Source organism: Narcine bancroftii, chromosome 1, assembly GCF_036971445.1.
Source record: "Narcine bancroftii isolate sNarBan1 chromosome 1, sNarBan1.hap1, whole genome shotgun sequence".
Taxonomy (NCBI): domain Eukaryota; kingdom Metazoa; phylum Chordata; class Chondrichthyes; order Torpediniformes; family Narcinidae; genus Narcine; species Narcine bancroftii.
Genome location: NC_091469.1, coordinates 263,860,930 through 263,877,209, shown reverse-complemented (window position 1 = coordinate 263,877,209; position 16,280 = coordinate 263,860,930). Strand labels below are relative to the sequence as shown.

The window sequence follows — 16,280 nt, the reverse complement described above, 5'->3', positions numbered from 1 at the left end:
CTGGTTGGTAGAGGCTGATAGGCAGAATTATAAAGCAATTTTAATGACTCTTCAATGTTAGGATTTTATTTTATAGTGGGTTAAACGTATATTTATTGCATAATCAGAACAAAGTGATGCTCTTCTGAAGGCATTCAAGTCAAATATTGAGATTAAGTTTAGAGAATATAAACAAGCTTTACCATTTTATTCCTGTTTAATAGTTAAAATAATAAGATGGCGGCTCACATTTGGGTTATCCACGCCTCAGATGTGGGTGCTTAGTACTTTCAAATTAAAGTTTTCTTGTTGCCATACTTTCTTTCGACTGAATTTCATTTTATTGTATGCCTCCAGGAGATCGTATTGTGCTGGTTGTGAACAATCTGGGAGGGTTGTCCTGCTTGGAGCAGAATATTATGGCCAATTCAGCAATTAAGTATCTGGGTAAGTTTAAAAAGATTTTTTAAATTTTAGATTTAAATTTAAGAACCAGAAGAGTGACAATTAGCAAGCTGGATATCAAAGAGGAAACACAAAATGAAAAACTGCTGGAGAAACTCAGCTGGTCAGGCAAACTCCCATGGAAGGAAAGAGACCGTTTACGTATTGGGCCAAGACTCTTCAATAGTCCTGATGCAGGGTCTCAATCTGAATCATTGACTGTCTTTTTTTCATTCCATGCTTTGAATAAACCATAGGTAAAAGTATTGGATAACCTGATCCCCCTTTGTATAGAAAGGTACTTGGAAGCACTGGGGAAGGTTCCGATAAACAATTATCAAAGACAATATTAGTTTTAAAAGCTCCTAACGAATAGATTGAGGTTTTATTTTTGAGTAATGAAATGGCAATATAGGTCTCCTTAATATTATGGCTGGATTTGATACAAGGGATGTTTCCACTTGGAGAGTCAAAAACGAGAGTCAAAAGCATATTGCAGTCATTGGCAAATTCAATTAAGAATCAAGAACAGCATGGGTGGAATGTGAAACTTGGTATCACCAGCAATTGTTGAATTAATATCACAATATTCTTTAAGCAGAACCAACATGAGGACATAACTGAGAAAGGAATTGGGCAGAAAGGTGGAAATTGGTGGAAAGAGGCGGATAACATTTCTACCAATTTTTGGGCTGAAGTGGCTACTTCTGTGGTTTTAATTTTATGCAAAGGCTTACACCTGTAAATTCACTGCAGTTAGTTATACTAAACATCCAGTATAATGAAGCAGTGTGCAATTGGTCCCGCGCTTGCCCATTTATTGTTTTTGATTGAGGATCACTTTTCCTATAATGAGTTTTATAACCTAAACAAAAGACGATTGATTCTGATGTATGCATCAAAAAATTCAATATGAGATTATTTTTTTCTCATTCTTGGCCAGCATGAATAAAATGATCCAGGCATTTCCTTCTATGCTATAAATTTCTTTTCCATTAGTTTAAGCATGTAATTGCAGTCTATATATAAATTTTTTTTATGTCCTTGTTGTTCTCGTGAAAGAATACAACATCATTAGATTGATGTATTGACTAAATAGATTTAGAAACACAATCATCATATTGAAAGTTAGGTCCTGAGTGAAATATAAAATCAACATCAATTTATATACATCTTTTAATGCCATAAAATGTCCCAGGATGCTTCCCAAATGCACATATAGAGATATATTAAATAATTAGATAAAGCAATAGAGATTAAAATGGCCAGATGAAGAGGTATCTTATGTTATTTTGCATAGAAATCTTCAAAGTTTTCTTCCTTTGTCTGTAGACCAAGTTTACTTGATTTTTATTGTGCATTGATTTTATAACTTCTCAGGATGTGCACAGAGTGAATGCATTGGATTGAGGTAATAATCAGATATTATCTAACTAAACAACAGTATAAGATGGTGATAGAATGGTCTTCAATTGTTCCCATGTTTCTATCACTCCAAATAGAACGTGATGCAGAAGAGATTGGTAGATTAGCATATTCTGAGATTAGAAATGTAACTAACCTATTAAATTTAAAATCTAATCAGCAGAAGGTTTCTTAAACAGGATACAATAAATGGCCCAGCCATATGAAGACAGAATAGTTGCAGTGTTTGGGGCTAGAAGCAATAGTAAGATAAATGAAATGTGCTAGAACATTGATTATGGGATCTTGCATGAATGATCAAAATAAAAGGGACAGTACGGTTGGCGTAGTGGTTAGCACAACGCCATTGCAGCGCCAGTGATCGGGTCTGGGGTTCGAATCCTGTGCTATCTGTAAGAAATTGGTACGTTCTCCCCATGTCTGCATGGGTTTTCTCTGGGGGCCCCGATTTCCTCCCACTATTCGAAACGTACCGGGTTTGTAGGTTAATCAGGTGTAATTGGGCGGCACGGAGTCATGGGCCAAAATAGTCTGTTACTGTGCTGTATGTTTAAATAGAAATTTATATAAAGATTTTGTAACTCATCCACTAACATTGCTTTTTTTTATTCCCTTTCCCCATTCTATCTTTTTTTTCTCTGATTACCTCATTTCTGATAGTCCAACTTTCACATCCTCTCAGTTACAACTTATGCTCTTTCTTGGGAGCAGCTCTTGCTTCAGTTCTCTCACTCTTGATCTGTTACTTCCACCTACACATTAAGATTATTTTTAATAACACCAGATTTGATCAAAATCATCATGAATTTTCCCACATTCTACTTTTTCCTTTTCATGTTCCTTTCTTTATGCTCCTTTAGTGTTGCCTTTGATTCATATACTGTGCTAAGAAGTAAAAGGTCCTGCTCTAGCCTCAGTCCACAGAATTAAAGGATTAAATTCCAACCACAGGTACTTACTGTACATTCTACTACTTCTGTTTCCTCTAATTTGATTCTGTGGTATGAGAGTTTGTTTATTAAAACATTTTAAATAGATTTGTCAAAATGGAGTTAGAGAAATTTATCAAATGGATTCTTTAAGCAATTATTTTTCTAGAATTATAATATAGATTTTTTTTTTCTGGATATTTATTTCAGAGAATAAGGAGATCATTATTGAAAGGGCTTATATTGGGTCCTTTATGACAGCCTTGGAAATGGGAGGAACTTCTCTAACTCTGATGCATGTTGATGCTGAACAACTGCAATATCTGGGTGAGTACTCTTGGGTGGCCACTGAGAGAAAGGAATGGTCATTCTTCTTCTTATGTTGTATTCAAAACTGCCTTACTAGATTTTTAATGTCCTGTTGATATCATATTAAGGCAAGTTAATTCTGCTAAACCCTTCTCATAGGATCGTAGATTCTACTCTCCCAGAGTGGTGTTGTCTCGGGATGCTGTTCTACAGTTAGTTTTGGGAATAGGACTCCAATGCTCAAAAGGACTTGTCTAAACCCTGGGAACAATTGACTTCTGTGGTCCAGTTCCTGAAGAGGTGGAGCACAGATTTCAGCTTGGATTTTTTATATTTTGGTGTCCAGTCTAATGTACCAATGTACATGTTTCTCCAACACCGTTTAGAACTTTGGAATATCTCTTCTGATTTTGGAGTACTATCTTCTTGTCTGAAACTCTTGTTATTATATTGGTGTAGTGGCCATGTAGAGGACCGAGTGGGCGCACAGCGCGGTTCTTCAGCAGGCGCACGGAGCCATAGGAGAGACAGCTGGGTACTCGCCCATTTAATGGACCACATGCGTGCAGTGCTGCGTGTCAAGTAACGGCACGTTGGTTTGCTGAGTCTCCTGCCAGAAGGCATGGGACTCTCAGTGCTTAATTTAAACCTGTCAGTCCCGTGCATTAGCAGCAAACTCGTAATGATGTCACACCCTGTCCTGTGGAGCCTAGGACATGAGGTATATAAAAGAAGTCTGTAAAGTCTAAATAAAACAGTCTTGTGCTGTCTAACCTGGTGTATGTATATTACTTTAGTAGCTCTACCGAAGTAACCACTACATTATCTGCTCTGTTGCAGCATTTCTTTTTCTCAGTTTCTGTTCTGAATACTGACATTCAATTTGTCTTTATGATGCAATAACTTTTCAAACTACATTAAATCTGGGAATATATTTTGAACTGTGAATATTTACCTCCTTTATATTTCTTGTATTTTTTTCTATTTCATAGCTATTGTAGTTGCTGTATCTTAAGTACCTGTGTAGCTGCAGCAAGTATGAATTTCAGAACATCTGTACATTGTTTTTATGTATGTGACAATAAGCTCTCATATTCATGCATTTTACCTTTTTAGATCTTGCCACAGTTTTCTCCATTTATTAATCCTAACATCTGATTGGTCAAGCCATAATAGGCGGCTATAACCATATAACCATTTACGGAGCGGAAGCAGGACATGTTGGCCTTTCGAGTCCACACCTGTTCACTGATTTTGTGCGCCCTCTTCAGGCTTTGGTCCCGGTAGATCTTCATTCAATAACGATGGGCGAATTCAATGCAGGTGGAATCAGTCGTAGAAATGTTTGTGAAACGTGCAGTTCAATACTTCTGGGCACATCCACCTTAAGTATTCCCATGTTCAAAGAGAGAGAGAGAGTGGATAAAGGAGATTATAAACACTGTATTACTTGGTATTTATAGTCTTTATTCTTCCTAAATAATTTATCCCATTGGTTTCTCCTTAACGTTAACCATATAAGCATATAACCGTTTACAGCACGGAAACAGGCCATGTCGGCCCTTCAAGTCTGTACCGGTTCACTTGAACAACTCCACTAGCTCCTCTGCAACTCCTGAGGAAGTAGAGGAAAGTTTGTGGTTAGCTGTGTGGTCTGACACAGCTCCCTCATGGGTATTTTGAATGAGTGCAATTCAACTGTAAGGGAAGGAGCATGGCATTATTGGCATCTTGATTTTGTATTACTAATAACTGCCAGTTGCTTACCCCATTTAACTCATGAATAAGAATAGCCAAGGCAGAGACCATTGAAATCCATTGGTCTGTATCGTTTATTTCTGTTGGGATTGCATTAATTATGTCATTGCAAAGGAATTGGGGTCCATTTTTTCTAAAGACAAGTTTTGTGTTACCAGATTGTCATGCAGTTTTAAAATTTATTGGATATTGAGAAATTTATCTTGGTAGATCATTTATATGACAGGATTCCACACTGTTCTGTTTCTACAGATTCACATACTTCAGCTCCTGGATGGCCTAATGTCTCAAAAAACAGCTTGGCACATCGATCCAAGACTCTGAATATCTGTCATTTGGAACCTGAGAATACAGATTTACCTCCTGGGTCAGGTAGATGCTGCTCATGTTGTTTTAGTGTGTGTAAAAGTGATCCTGCAGAAACAATGCAATGTTTAAGGGGAGAAATAATTTAAGAAACATTGAAAGTCACCTCCAATTTCCATTAACCCCCTCCCCCAAATCTCTCTCTTGCCCTGTCTCTCACTTCTCACCTCTTTCCTCTTCTACTATTTCACCTATATCCTCCTATGACTTCTTGCCTATTAGCCTCTATTCCTCCCCTTTCCTCCCTCAGTTTTGCTGCTTCAGACTTTTAAAAACTGTAGCATGTGATTCAACATTACAAATGAGTGCATTAATCATGAACATCAGTCTACTACTACAATTCAGGAAGGAATTTAAACTGGAAAATCAAGTACACATTGACAGCACTTATAATGAGGCCTTTGATTTTTCCCATGAGATGTCTATATAATTTTCTTCTTCAGATCAAAGGATACGAATTCAGAAGATGATATGCCTTCATAAACGTTCATATTCCATTTATTCTTTAATTATGTACTAGAGTTTTTTGTTTTGTATTATGCATGATGCCTTGTTGTGACAACGAAAGAAACATTTCTGTCCATGAAGTACCCTGTTTCTCTATTAATAAGCTGACTGAACATCAACAGTGATATGGGTTTGCATGTTTGATACTTACCTGTATGATTCATTCAGTTATGCTAAGGTGGTGGGGTGTGGTGGTGTTCAAGCGCACAGTTGGTCAGAATGATCTCTGGGTACTGGGTTTGGGGTAGGGGGCACTCATGATTCAGTTGTTTAACTCAACTTGTTCTTCCAACTTCTGTACATTCTTGTTCAAGCTTTCAATGAAGGTTCACTTCAACAAGCTTGGAATTGGGCATCCATTAGCTTTGCACATTGGTTTTGATACCTTTTAATTAATACTTGAGGCAAGTTCTGCCAAAGAATGCTAATGACCTGTCAATTGCTTTTTTCAGATTTCAGAGGCCATAATTATGAAGTTCCTTCCATTGCTAGCAAATGTTTAAATTCATTCCTAATGAGTGCCCAATTCCAAGCTTGTTGAAGTCAACCTTCATTGAAAGCTTGAACTTCTAATCAATACAATTTTCAATAGTTTTTCACTTGTTTTTTTAAACTGTGAACAGCATTCACAAGCCTTAAGTGCCCAATGTGAGTGCCCCCTAATGATTTTGTTATCCCAGTCTTCAGAGTAGAGGACAATTGCCCCAGTAATCTACAGTTTGCAAGTCCTTTGCACACTGATGCTTACATTAGTTTACATGATGCCTTGTTGTGACAATGAAAGAAAAGCATAAACATTTCTGTCCATGAAGTACCCTGTTTCTCTATTAATCAGCTGACTGAACATCAACAGTGATATGGGTTTCTGAATTCTCTCCCCATTTAGAAAATTGTCCATGCCTTTATTCGATGAACCAAAGTGTGTGACTATAATTTCCACAGACTATATTCCATCTGCCATTTCCTTTCCCATTCTCCCAACCAGTCCAAGTTCTTCAATAGACTCCCCGCTTTACTCAATGGTACATGCACTTTCACCTACCTCTGTATCATTTTCCTATTGGTCTGGACCTCCATCTCCACTTGCTCGCAGATGATATGGACCTCGAACTACAACTCTCCCTACATTCTTTCATTTACTCACAAAGCTATATTCGACACACAATGTAGCAGATGATGTGCTATATTGAAGCAAAATCCTGAAGTTGGTAAAAAGAGAAAATGGGAGAAATATTGAGCAGGTCAGTCAAATATTGTGGAGAGAAACAAAGTTTGGAAAAATCTTCATGAATGTCTGATTTTGAGCTCAAATATGGTTGTCTTAAAATTTGGAAATTATAATTTTCAATGTGTAGCTGTGATGTCTTCCATCAAGATGTAATATTCCATTTTCACTTCCAAAATGTGAGTGAAGCATTTAATTTCACTGTTTTACAGGTCCTTTTGTGAATAAGGTACGTTCAGTCCTGGATATGATTTCCACCACTTTGCTTCAGATAGAAAATGAACTGAATGAACTGGATCGGGAAGCAGGAGACGGTGACTGTGGCAGTACACATGCAAGGGCAGCTCGTGGTTAGTCACTGAAATGGACTTTGTTCAATTGAATGGCTTGTGAATGAATGGCTTCAGTAATTTATACCATCAACTAAATTTAACCAATGTTAATCAGATGACTTAGTAAGATATTTCTCAGGAGAAAGATAGCTCTCATTAACTTATTCAGAAGGATAATTATGGATAATATCATCCATTTCCTTATTTAGAGTTACAACAAGGGCTGTCATGTTGTCTCTGTCAGCTGATTTGAGTTAACATGATATGAACATTGGAAAGTACATAATTTTTTTAAGTTAACATGAGAATGAAAAATGATAATTATTTTACATGAAGAATAACTACAGCCAATACTGTATCTGCTCCAAATGGTAACCTGTGTGTAGACATAAAATGTGGGTATAGATCTTGAGAAACACTTTGTAGCTATCTTCACAAAAGGAGACATCATTGAAGTTTGATTTAAGGACAAGTCTGAAATATTGATTGGGATAAACATGATAAGCTTGGGTACATTAAGTTTAGCACTTTTACAAAAAGATGAATAGCCAGACCTGGGTGAACTTAAGGCGGTATGGTTGGCGTAGAGGTTAGTGCAAAGCCTTTACGGTGCTAGTGATCAGGAACAGGGTTCAATTCCTGCACTGTCTGTATGAAGTTTGTACGTTCTCCCTGTGTCTGTGTGGGTTTTCCCTGGGGGCTCTCGTTTCCTCCCACTGTTCGAAAGGTATAGGTTAATTGGGTGTAAATTGGGTGGCATGGACATGGGCTGAAATGGCCTGTTAATGTGCCGGTAATTTAAATTAAATAAAAATAAAATTAGAACTTTATAGCACAGTACAGACCCTTGATTTGACCTATATAAACTTGCTCAATGATCTAAACCTTCCCTACTTCACACTCATAGCCTCTATTTTTCTTACATCCTGTCTCTATTGTAGCAGCCTCCACCACCACCCCTGGCAATGCATTCCAGGTACCCACTACTCTCTGTATATATATTTTTTTTAAATTCTCCTGGTGTCTCCTCTAAATGTTCCTCCACTCATCTGATATACATATCTTCTTGTATTTGCTACTGTCGTTCATGGAAAAAGGTGTTGGCTGTCCATCCTATCTATGAATCCCTAATCCTGTTGACCTTTATGAAGTCACCTCTTAAACAAGAGCTGACCTTCTCCTGCCACAAGCATCATTGCTAATGCCCCAGCAATCATTCCCTGGCTTCCTGTAGAAACCTGGGGTATATCTCGTCTAGTCCCAGGGGACTTATCAATCAGAATGTTTTTAAGAAGATCCTACTCTTTCTCTTTCTTAACTTCAATATGTTTCGGCACATAAGCCTCTTCCATACTGACTTAAAATGCAGACTTGGAGAAACAATCCTGTTTTGATTTTGGTACGAGAGTGGATTGTAAAATGATTAAAAAAGGAGAATCATCAGACCAATTACAGGTGATGGATAATTACAGCAATTGATTGAGCAACAGCATAACCTTCATTTGGAAACATGGATTTGTAAACGGGAGCTTCTTGATTGAAGTTTTTCAGAAACTAATGAGGAGCATTGATGAAACCATTGCATTTTATGTAGTCTGCATGGATTTTTAACCATGGTTTTTGACAATAAAAATAAAAATGCTTTAAATAGCAGGCTAAATTTAATTTTAAAAAAGTTTTTTTTAAAAAAGTGTGCAGCACCGTTAGAGAAGCAGTTAGCGTAATACTGTTACAGCGCCAATGACTGGGACCGGGATTTGAATCCCATGCCGTCTGTACATTCTCCACATGTCTGCATGGATGCTCCGGTTTCCTCCCAACGTTCAAAAACATGCTGTGGGGTGTAATTTGGTAGCACAGGCTCATGGGCCGAAAAGGCCTGTTACTGTGCTGTATGCCTAAATTTAAATTTAAATATGGGTCCAAGGGATGGTGTTTGATTGAGTTTGAAGTTGACAGGAAACAATGTGTCAAATGACTGTTTTTGTGACAGGATTATGGGCCAAAAAGGCTCAGTAATCCCACACATTTTAAAATATAAATGACTTGGACTTAAATATATGGCACATTAATAAAAATTCACCGTGTAGTTGACAGTGGAAGGGAAAGCTTTCAACCTGATGAAGATCTTCAGTGACCTGGGTTCAGTCCTGACCTCTGTGTGGATGTTTTCCTTGTGATTGCACATCCTCCATAACAATGAAAAGGACAATCTAATTATGTTTTTGATCAAACCAACATTAATTCCAGTCACCCAATCAGTCTTGATCCATTACAATTTTTCCACCCTTAGGTCCACATCAGATGCCATTCTATTGTCTTTGTGCTACACCCTGAAACATCTGGATAACAAGGGCATTCATGTTTGATTCCTGGTTATAGAGTATCGCTTTACCTTCAACACTATAGTTCCACAACCAGTGAAGATTGGTGACAGCATCTCCTCAGTGGCAATCCTGACACCTGTGCCCTGCAAAGCATTCAACCCCTTACTACCTATACATTTATGAATGTGTTGCTAACTTTATCTACAAATGTGCAGATGACACCACTGTCACATGCAAGGAGATAAAGATTTGTCTTGTGGAAGAAAATAGAAGATAGGACAGACAGTACAGAACTGGAACAGGTTCTTTAGCTCGTGTGTTTGAACATGACGTGCAAATGAAAGTAAAAGTCTGCTGCTTGCACTTGACAGTATTTGCTTCCACCACTTCCCCTGATAAGCTGTTCCAGCCTCCCACTATTTTCTGTACAGAATTTGCCCTGCATAATCTCCCTTAAACTTTATCTTCTTCATTGTTTATTTGTTATTATTGGTCTACTTGCTGTACGAGTTGCCATGCCTGAATAGAATACAAAAATTAAGCTTTTTTATATTTTTGTGTTACATATGATTTAAAAAAAAAGACATTAATTCAGTTGCCGAGAATTGTTCTGCACTTCAAATCGCATGGGAGCAGGGGTGGGAGGAGGTGATGGGAACACACAATGAAATGATCCTCTTTAGCAATACTCTTTTGAGTACGAGGTTCAAGATGTCATGAACAATGGATTGGGCTTTCTTCATGGATGGACTGTCTTGTATTTGTGTGGTTGGGGATGGGAATTGGAACTGAGGAGGGGTAAACATCTTATTGATCTGCAAGAGAAGGATCAGTGTTCTCAACTCCACATTGTGAACCAAATCAGATTGAATGCTTTTCATTTGTTCACCTATCTTGTGAAATCCTGAAACCATATGAGTGTTCTGCACCAATAGATGGCCATTTATGAAGAATTAAATTTTGCACCACGTATGTCAAAGGTTGCAGAGGATATGGTTTGACATTGTTACATATTTCTGGATGTTCTGTGCCTCAGCTCATAAGTATGAGTATCTTGAATTAATTTTTTAGTGCACAAAAACATTGTGCTACTTGAGAGAATTTCTTAATATCTGAGAACCTTTATTACTTGCAGCCATTAAGGACTTGCTGAAGTCAAATGCAGTTCCGGCCAATGGTCATCAGCTCCTTTTATGTCTCGGCAGAGTGATTCGGGATCAAATGGGTGGGTCTTCAGGAGCGGTAAGTCTAAATGATAATTCTATTTCTAACCAGAAGATGAAGTAGCAAAAATAACCTGCAGTTAAGCTAAAAGCAGAGAGAATAATTAGATTTGTTTACAGTCATTCAATCAGGTAACATAGCCAAACCTTTGTCAGTTTAAGATCTATAATAATGAAAAGTATGTACAATTCATTCTGAATAATTTATTCTAAATTATGCACATTTTCTGCAGTCATCTTCCTGCAGCCTTATTTATCTTGAAGTCTAGACATTACATCTTCATCTTAACTGCTGCCATTAGTTTGTTGCCCTTGTGAACTGCAAGGTGGAAAATTTATATATAATTTGTTTATTCCCATTGTTCTTTGTCTGTGCGATGACTAATTCTTAATTCGTGCCCCTTTATAATTCCCAATCCTTTGCACTTTGACCTAGTTGGCTAATTTCCCATGTGGGATCATCTGAAAATCTAAATACACCATACTTACCAATGACCTGCTTATTTCCTTTACAAGTAGCATCCTCAAAGGTCTCCATCAGATTAGTCCAACATGATTTTCCTTTCATAAATCCATATTAGACCTGTTCAATCATTTTTTTTTTACTTTGTTAGTACATTCTTCATTGTGGATTCGAGCATTTCATCTCAAACTGGCATTTGACAATAGGCCAGTAGTTCCATTGTCTTTCTTCCTCTTTTCTTAAATCGTGGAGTCAGATTGGTCACCCTCCGATCTACAGGATAGTTCCAGAATCTATGAAACTCTGGAAGATAATGATCAGAGTATTCACTTGTGACGGAAGCCATTTCTTTCAAAATTCTGGAAGATGTCCTTGGGAATTAGCTATCAAGCTCACCAACATCTCCAACTTAACTAATACTTAGTTCCATCCATTCTTCATTCTTATTAGACTGCTTATCCTCCAATATACAGGTATTTTTAGTGTGTTTTCTACTATGAATACGGACAAATTCAGAATAATTACTTAATTTATCTGTAATTCCTTTATTCCCTGTTTTAAATTCTCCTGTTTCTTACAAACTTTTTGTTGTCAGTTTATTCTTTTTTGGTTTCAATGATGTAGTTCTCTTCTACTAGTATTTGAAGATACTCCCTATCTTCAGACCTGTTGGTATTTCTGGCAAGTTCACGTGCTTCTTCCTTGGATTTTTCACTGCCTCTAATTTCTCCTCTTGGCCACTGATGAATCACTTATCCCTTTTTTTAAAAGGGAATATATTTTTTCTGCCACATGCAATTTTCTTCAAATGCTAATTGTGGGCTTGTTCACCATCATACTTTTCAATGCATTCTCCTAATCAAGCATTGATATTTTGAGCCTTTATACAGTTAATATAGCTAATCTTTTGGGAATAGAACTATAGATTCCTCTGCTGACCGTACTCCCAATAGGAAGCAAACTTCTTTCCATTGAACAGAATGGGTTCTTGAAATTGGACTCTTGAGAATCGACAAATATAAGGTCTGGAATAGCCTCTGAAGTTGGTAAGCCTTTTTGTGGATACAGATATAAATGATAAATGCTCTCGGAGCAGTGTTTCTGGGTAATGAGAATCCATTCATTTTTCTCCAGTGGTTTTTAAAGAGTAACATTATTTGATGAGTTGACTGCCATTTCCCTTAATGAATTTGGTCATTCTGTCCCACTCTCTCAATTGAAACTTTCCTGATTTTCAGTATTTTAATTTAGTTTTGGAATTATCTCCATAATGTGATGACTTTTGTGTTATAGTTGTACAGTGTTTCCTTGATGGCAGCAGCACCAAATCTAAAACTTAACAATAATCCCTCTTCCTGGGCAGCAGCGTTGGATTCCGGGATTGGAGCACTGAAGAGGTTAGTTTGTGCAGTCTTATTGGGGCTCAAAATGAAAACCTTTCATGAAAGGGGAATATGTAAAGCAAGTAAAGAAAACATCTGTGAGGTATTAACAGTTATGAGAGAGCAATTACACACTGAAGAACAATGTAGAAGCTGAGGAAATGTAGATAAATCTGAAATTTCAAAGATCTAGAGATAATTGAGGGCCATTAGTCATAGTTCAATTGCTTGTAAACTAATCAATGACAGAGTAAATAAAAACCTCAAATCATGAATGAATCAAATAATTGGTTCTGTGTGAGCTGCCTCCATGTATTTTGGAAGAAATTGCAACCTGATTAAACAGTGAAAAGTTTGACAATATATTGTACTTAAAATTCATTAAACCATTTGACAAAATTCTTCAAATTAGACATTAACCAGAAAATTGTGAAACTTAAATGTTCACACTACATCAAAATTAGTTTTTAGGGGTAGAAAACAAGTGTTTGTAATGCAATTACATTAGGATTGTGGCAGAAGGGAGTCCACTCTTTGTAACTTGGCCCAGATGAGGTGATTGGTTCAATGCTATTTTTAATTCTAGCTTTCATTCAGTATCTTAAATTAGGTGAAGCAGGGGAAGCATTCAATTCAGGTAAAAGTGCAAGAGGGATACAAAGTCAGACAAAATACATGCTGTCTGATGGAAGGCAGATGTAATATAATATGGATTAATTTAAAGTAATGCATATACAGACAGTCCCCAGATTACGAACGAGATCTGTTCCTAAGTCTGTCTTTAAGTCAAATTTGTAGGCATGTTGGAACAGGTACATATGGTTCTTATTTGGCATCAATTAATCAAATGTTTGTCTTAGTCTATAGTATATATTTTACTTTTCTATACATATAAACTACTGGAATCAATTTCTTGAAGTAGGCACAGAGTTAAAGGCAACGTGGTCCCATTTAAAATAGCGGCCGGTGTTCTTCTTACTCGAGCCGACGCACCGGAAGCTGCAGATAGTCTATTCATAAGTACGAATTATCTGTCAGTCGGACATCGTAACCTAGTGTAGTCCGTGAATATGTTGATACAATTGAGGAAAAGTGAAGAGAGCTCTTAGATTCCAAAGTATCCTCTAGTTTAGATCAGTTTTCACCAATCAATAAAATATTTAATTACCAAGTAATGGAAGCCATAACCTAGAAAAAGCACCTTCTGGGCTGTTCTTTACAGGTATAAAAGTCCATAGGATGAGCTTGTGGATAAAATGGAATAAAATCAGATGAATAGACATCTTTAATTATATTTATCTTCTAGTTCAGCAACCACTGCTACTGCTATTATCCTTGTCTGAGTGAAAACACATCCAGGCCTCCTTCCTTGAAGACCTTGATTACAACATGCCCAGTGGTTAAATGCTGCCAGAACTCATTTAATGAGTATCTAAGCAGCTAAATTACGGAGTTAATGTGTCTTTACGGGGAAACAAAAGTAAACAATTTTTGTGTATTTATGTAATAAAGGAAACGACAATTGATGTTAGTTGGACCACATTTCTGTGGAATGTGAAAGGTGTTTGAACAATCTTTAGTCAGTATCCCTTGTACTGAAAAAAGAAACAAAAAAATCTTATTCTACTGATACATGCGGAGAAGTCAAACATGCTAATATGCATGGTCTAATTTTCATGGATATGATATCACCTCGCAATAATAACTAACAGGATCTATTTCAGGTAAAATCAACTGGATCACATAATGTTGGGAAAATGGCCACAATACAATCCAAGTTCTCGGGTTAAATGCTTTATTTTAGGATATCCACTGTTTACTTTTTTAAACAAGACTTTTATAACATAAAATGTATCAAAATTTTCAAACACTGTTTATGTTTTAAAATAGTGCCTGATTGTATAATTTCATGGTAAATTTAGCATTTAGTGAAAAGTAAATGCATGTGAATAAATAACACTTTCCTAAATTGGATCTATTTAGGCACAATTTTAGATCAGAATTTAATTAGCTACCAAAGCAGAAATGTTTTCTTATAATTTTTTAAATCTCCTTATCTTGGATGAAAAAGAAACCTTGTGAAGTTTGAGGTCTAAATATGAAAAGCAAGATTTCTTCTGAAAACAATTTAATTTCTTTACATGTATAACACTATCATCTTCAATCCTAGTATTCAGCAAACAACCCTGATCCAAAGATTATTAAATTATTCAGATATTTTGCTTGATTTTAAATGTTTTGTGTATTGATTTCTCTTTGCAGCTTGCTGATATGACTGTGAAACTTGCCAAAAAATGTCAAATATTGTTATTTCATTTCAGGTATGGAGGTGCAGAACTAGGAGACAGAACCATGGTGAGTTCTTCCAATTACACTTGAACTGATTTAAATAAAGAGAAACAAATTTAACAAGGAACTAGAAGGATATTTAATCTAGACTATTGGTCTTGCATTGATCTTTGAGGGATGTTGTGCTACTTGGTTCCAGTGGTATAGTTATCAGATGAATAATTGAAAAATTCAGTTGGTTGTTTTTCCAGACTCTTTTGTGTAGTCTTCCAAAGGTGCTACTTGCCTTGGCGAGTCTGTTGTCTATCTCATTGTCAATTCTTGCATCCGATGAAATTGTGCAGCCGAGATAGGTAAACTGGTTGACCGTTTTGAGTTTTGTGTGCCCGATGGAGATGTGGGGGGGCTGGTAGTCATGGTGGGGAGCTGGCTGATGGAGGACCTCAGTTTTCTTCAGGCTGACTTCCAGGCCAAACATTTTGGCAGTTTCCGCAAAACAGGACGTCAAGCGCTGAAGAGCTGGCTCTGAATGGGCAACTAAAGCGGCATCGTCTCCAAAGAGTAGTTCACGGACAAGTTGCTCTTGTGTCTTGGTGTGAGCTTGCAGGCGCCTCAGATTGAAGAGACTGCCATCCGTGCGGTATCAGATGTAAACAGCGTCTTCATTGTTGAGGTCTTCCATGGCTTGTTTCAGCATCATGCTGAACCTCACAAAGATTAGCATATACAGAGCCATTGTCATACCCACACTCCTGTTCAGCTCCGAATCATGGGTCCTCTACCGGCATCACCTACGGCTCCTAGAACGCTTTCACCAGCGTTGTCTCCACTCCATCCTCAACATTCATTGGAGCGACTTCATCACCAACATCGAAGTACTCGAGATGGCAGAGGCCGACAGCATAGAATCCACGCTGCTGAAGATCCAACTGCGCTGGGTAGGTCACATCTCCAGAATGGAGGACCATCGCCTTCCCAAGATCGTGTTATATGGCAAGCTCTCCACTGGCCACCGAGACAGAGGTGCACCAAAGAAGAGGTACAAAGACTGCCTAAAGAAATCTCTTGGTGCCTGCCACATTGACCACCGCCAGTGGGCTGATATCGCCTCAAACCATGCATCTTGGCGCCTCACAGTTCGGCGGGCAGCCACCTCCGTGGAAGACCGCAGAGCCCACTTCACTGACAAAAGACAAAGGAGGAAAAACCCAACACCCAACCCCAACCAACCAATTTTCCCTTGCAACCGCTGCAACCGTGTCTGCCTGTCTCGCATCGGACTTGTCAGCCACAAACGAGCCTGCAGCTGACGTGGACATTAC

The 16,280-nt window shown here is 37.6% G+C and overlaps 1 protein-coding gene across 4 annotated transcripts in view; it reads left to right on the top strand.

Moving 5' to 3' along the window:
- Nucleotides 1–16,280, top strand: part of tkfc (triokinase/FMN cyclase) — a 38,887-nt gene that overhangs the window by 19,791 nt on the left and 2,816 nt on the right. For all 4 annotated transcript variants that reach the window (XM_069897382.1, XM_069897384.1, XM_069897404.1 and 1 more), the window contains 7 exons: nt 337–426; nt 2,988–3,104; nt 5,097–5,216; nt 7,155–7,292; nt 10,737–10,843; nt 12,581–12,684; nt 14,991–15,024. In XM_069897382.1, the coding sequence (XP_069753483.1) occupies nt 337–426; nt 2,988–3,104; nt 5,097–5,216; nt 7,155–7,292; nt 10,737–10,843; nt 12,581–12,684; nt 14,991–15,024 (710 nt within the window). The remainder of the gene's footprint in view (nt 1–336; nt 427–2,987; nt 3,105–5,096; nt 5,217–7,154; nt 7,293–10,736; nt 10,844–12,580; nt 12,685–14,990; nt 15,025–16,280) is intronic.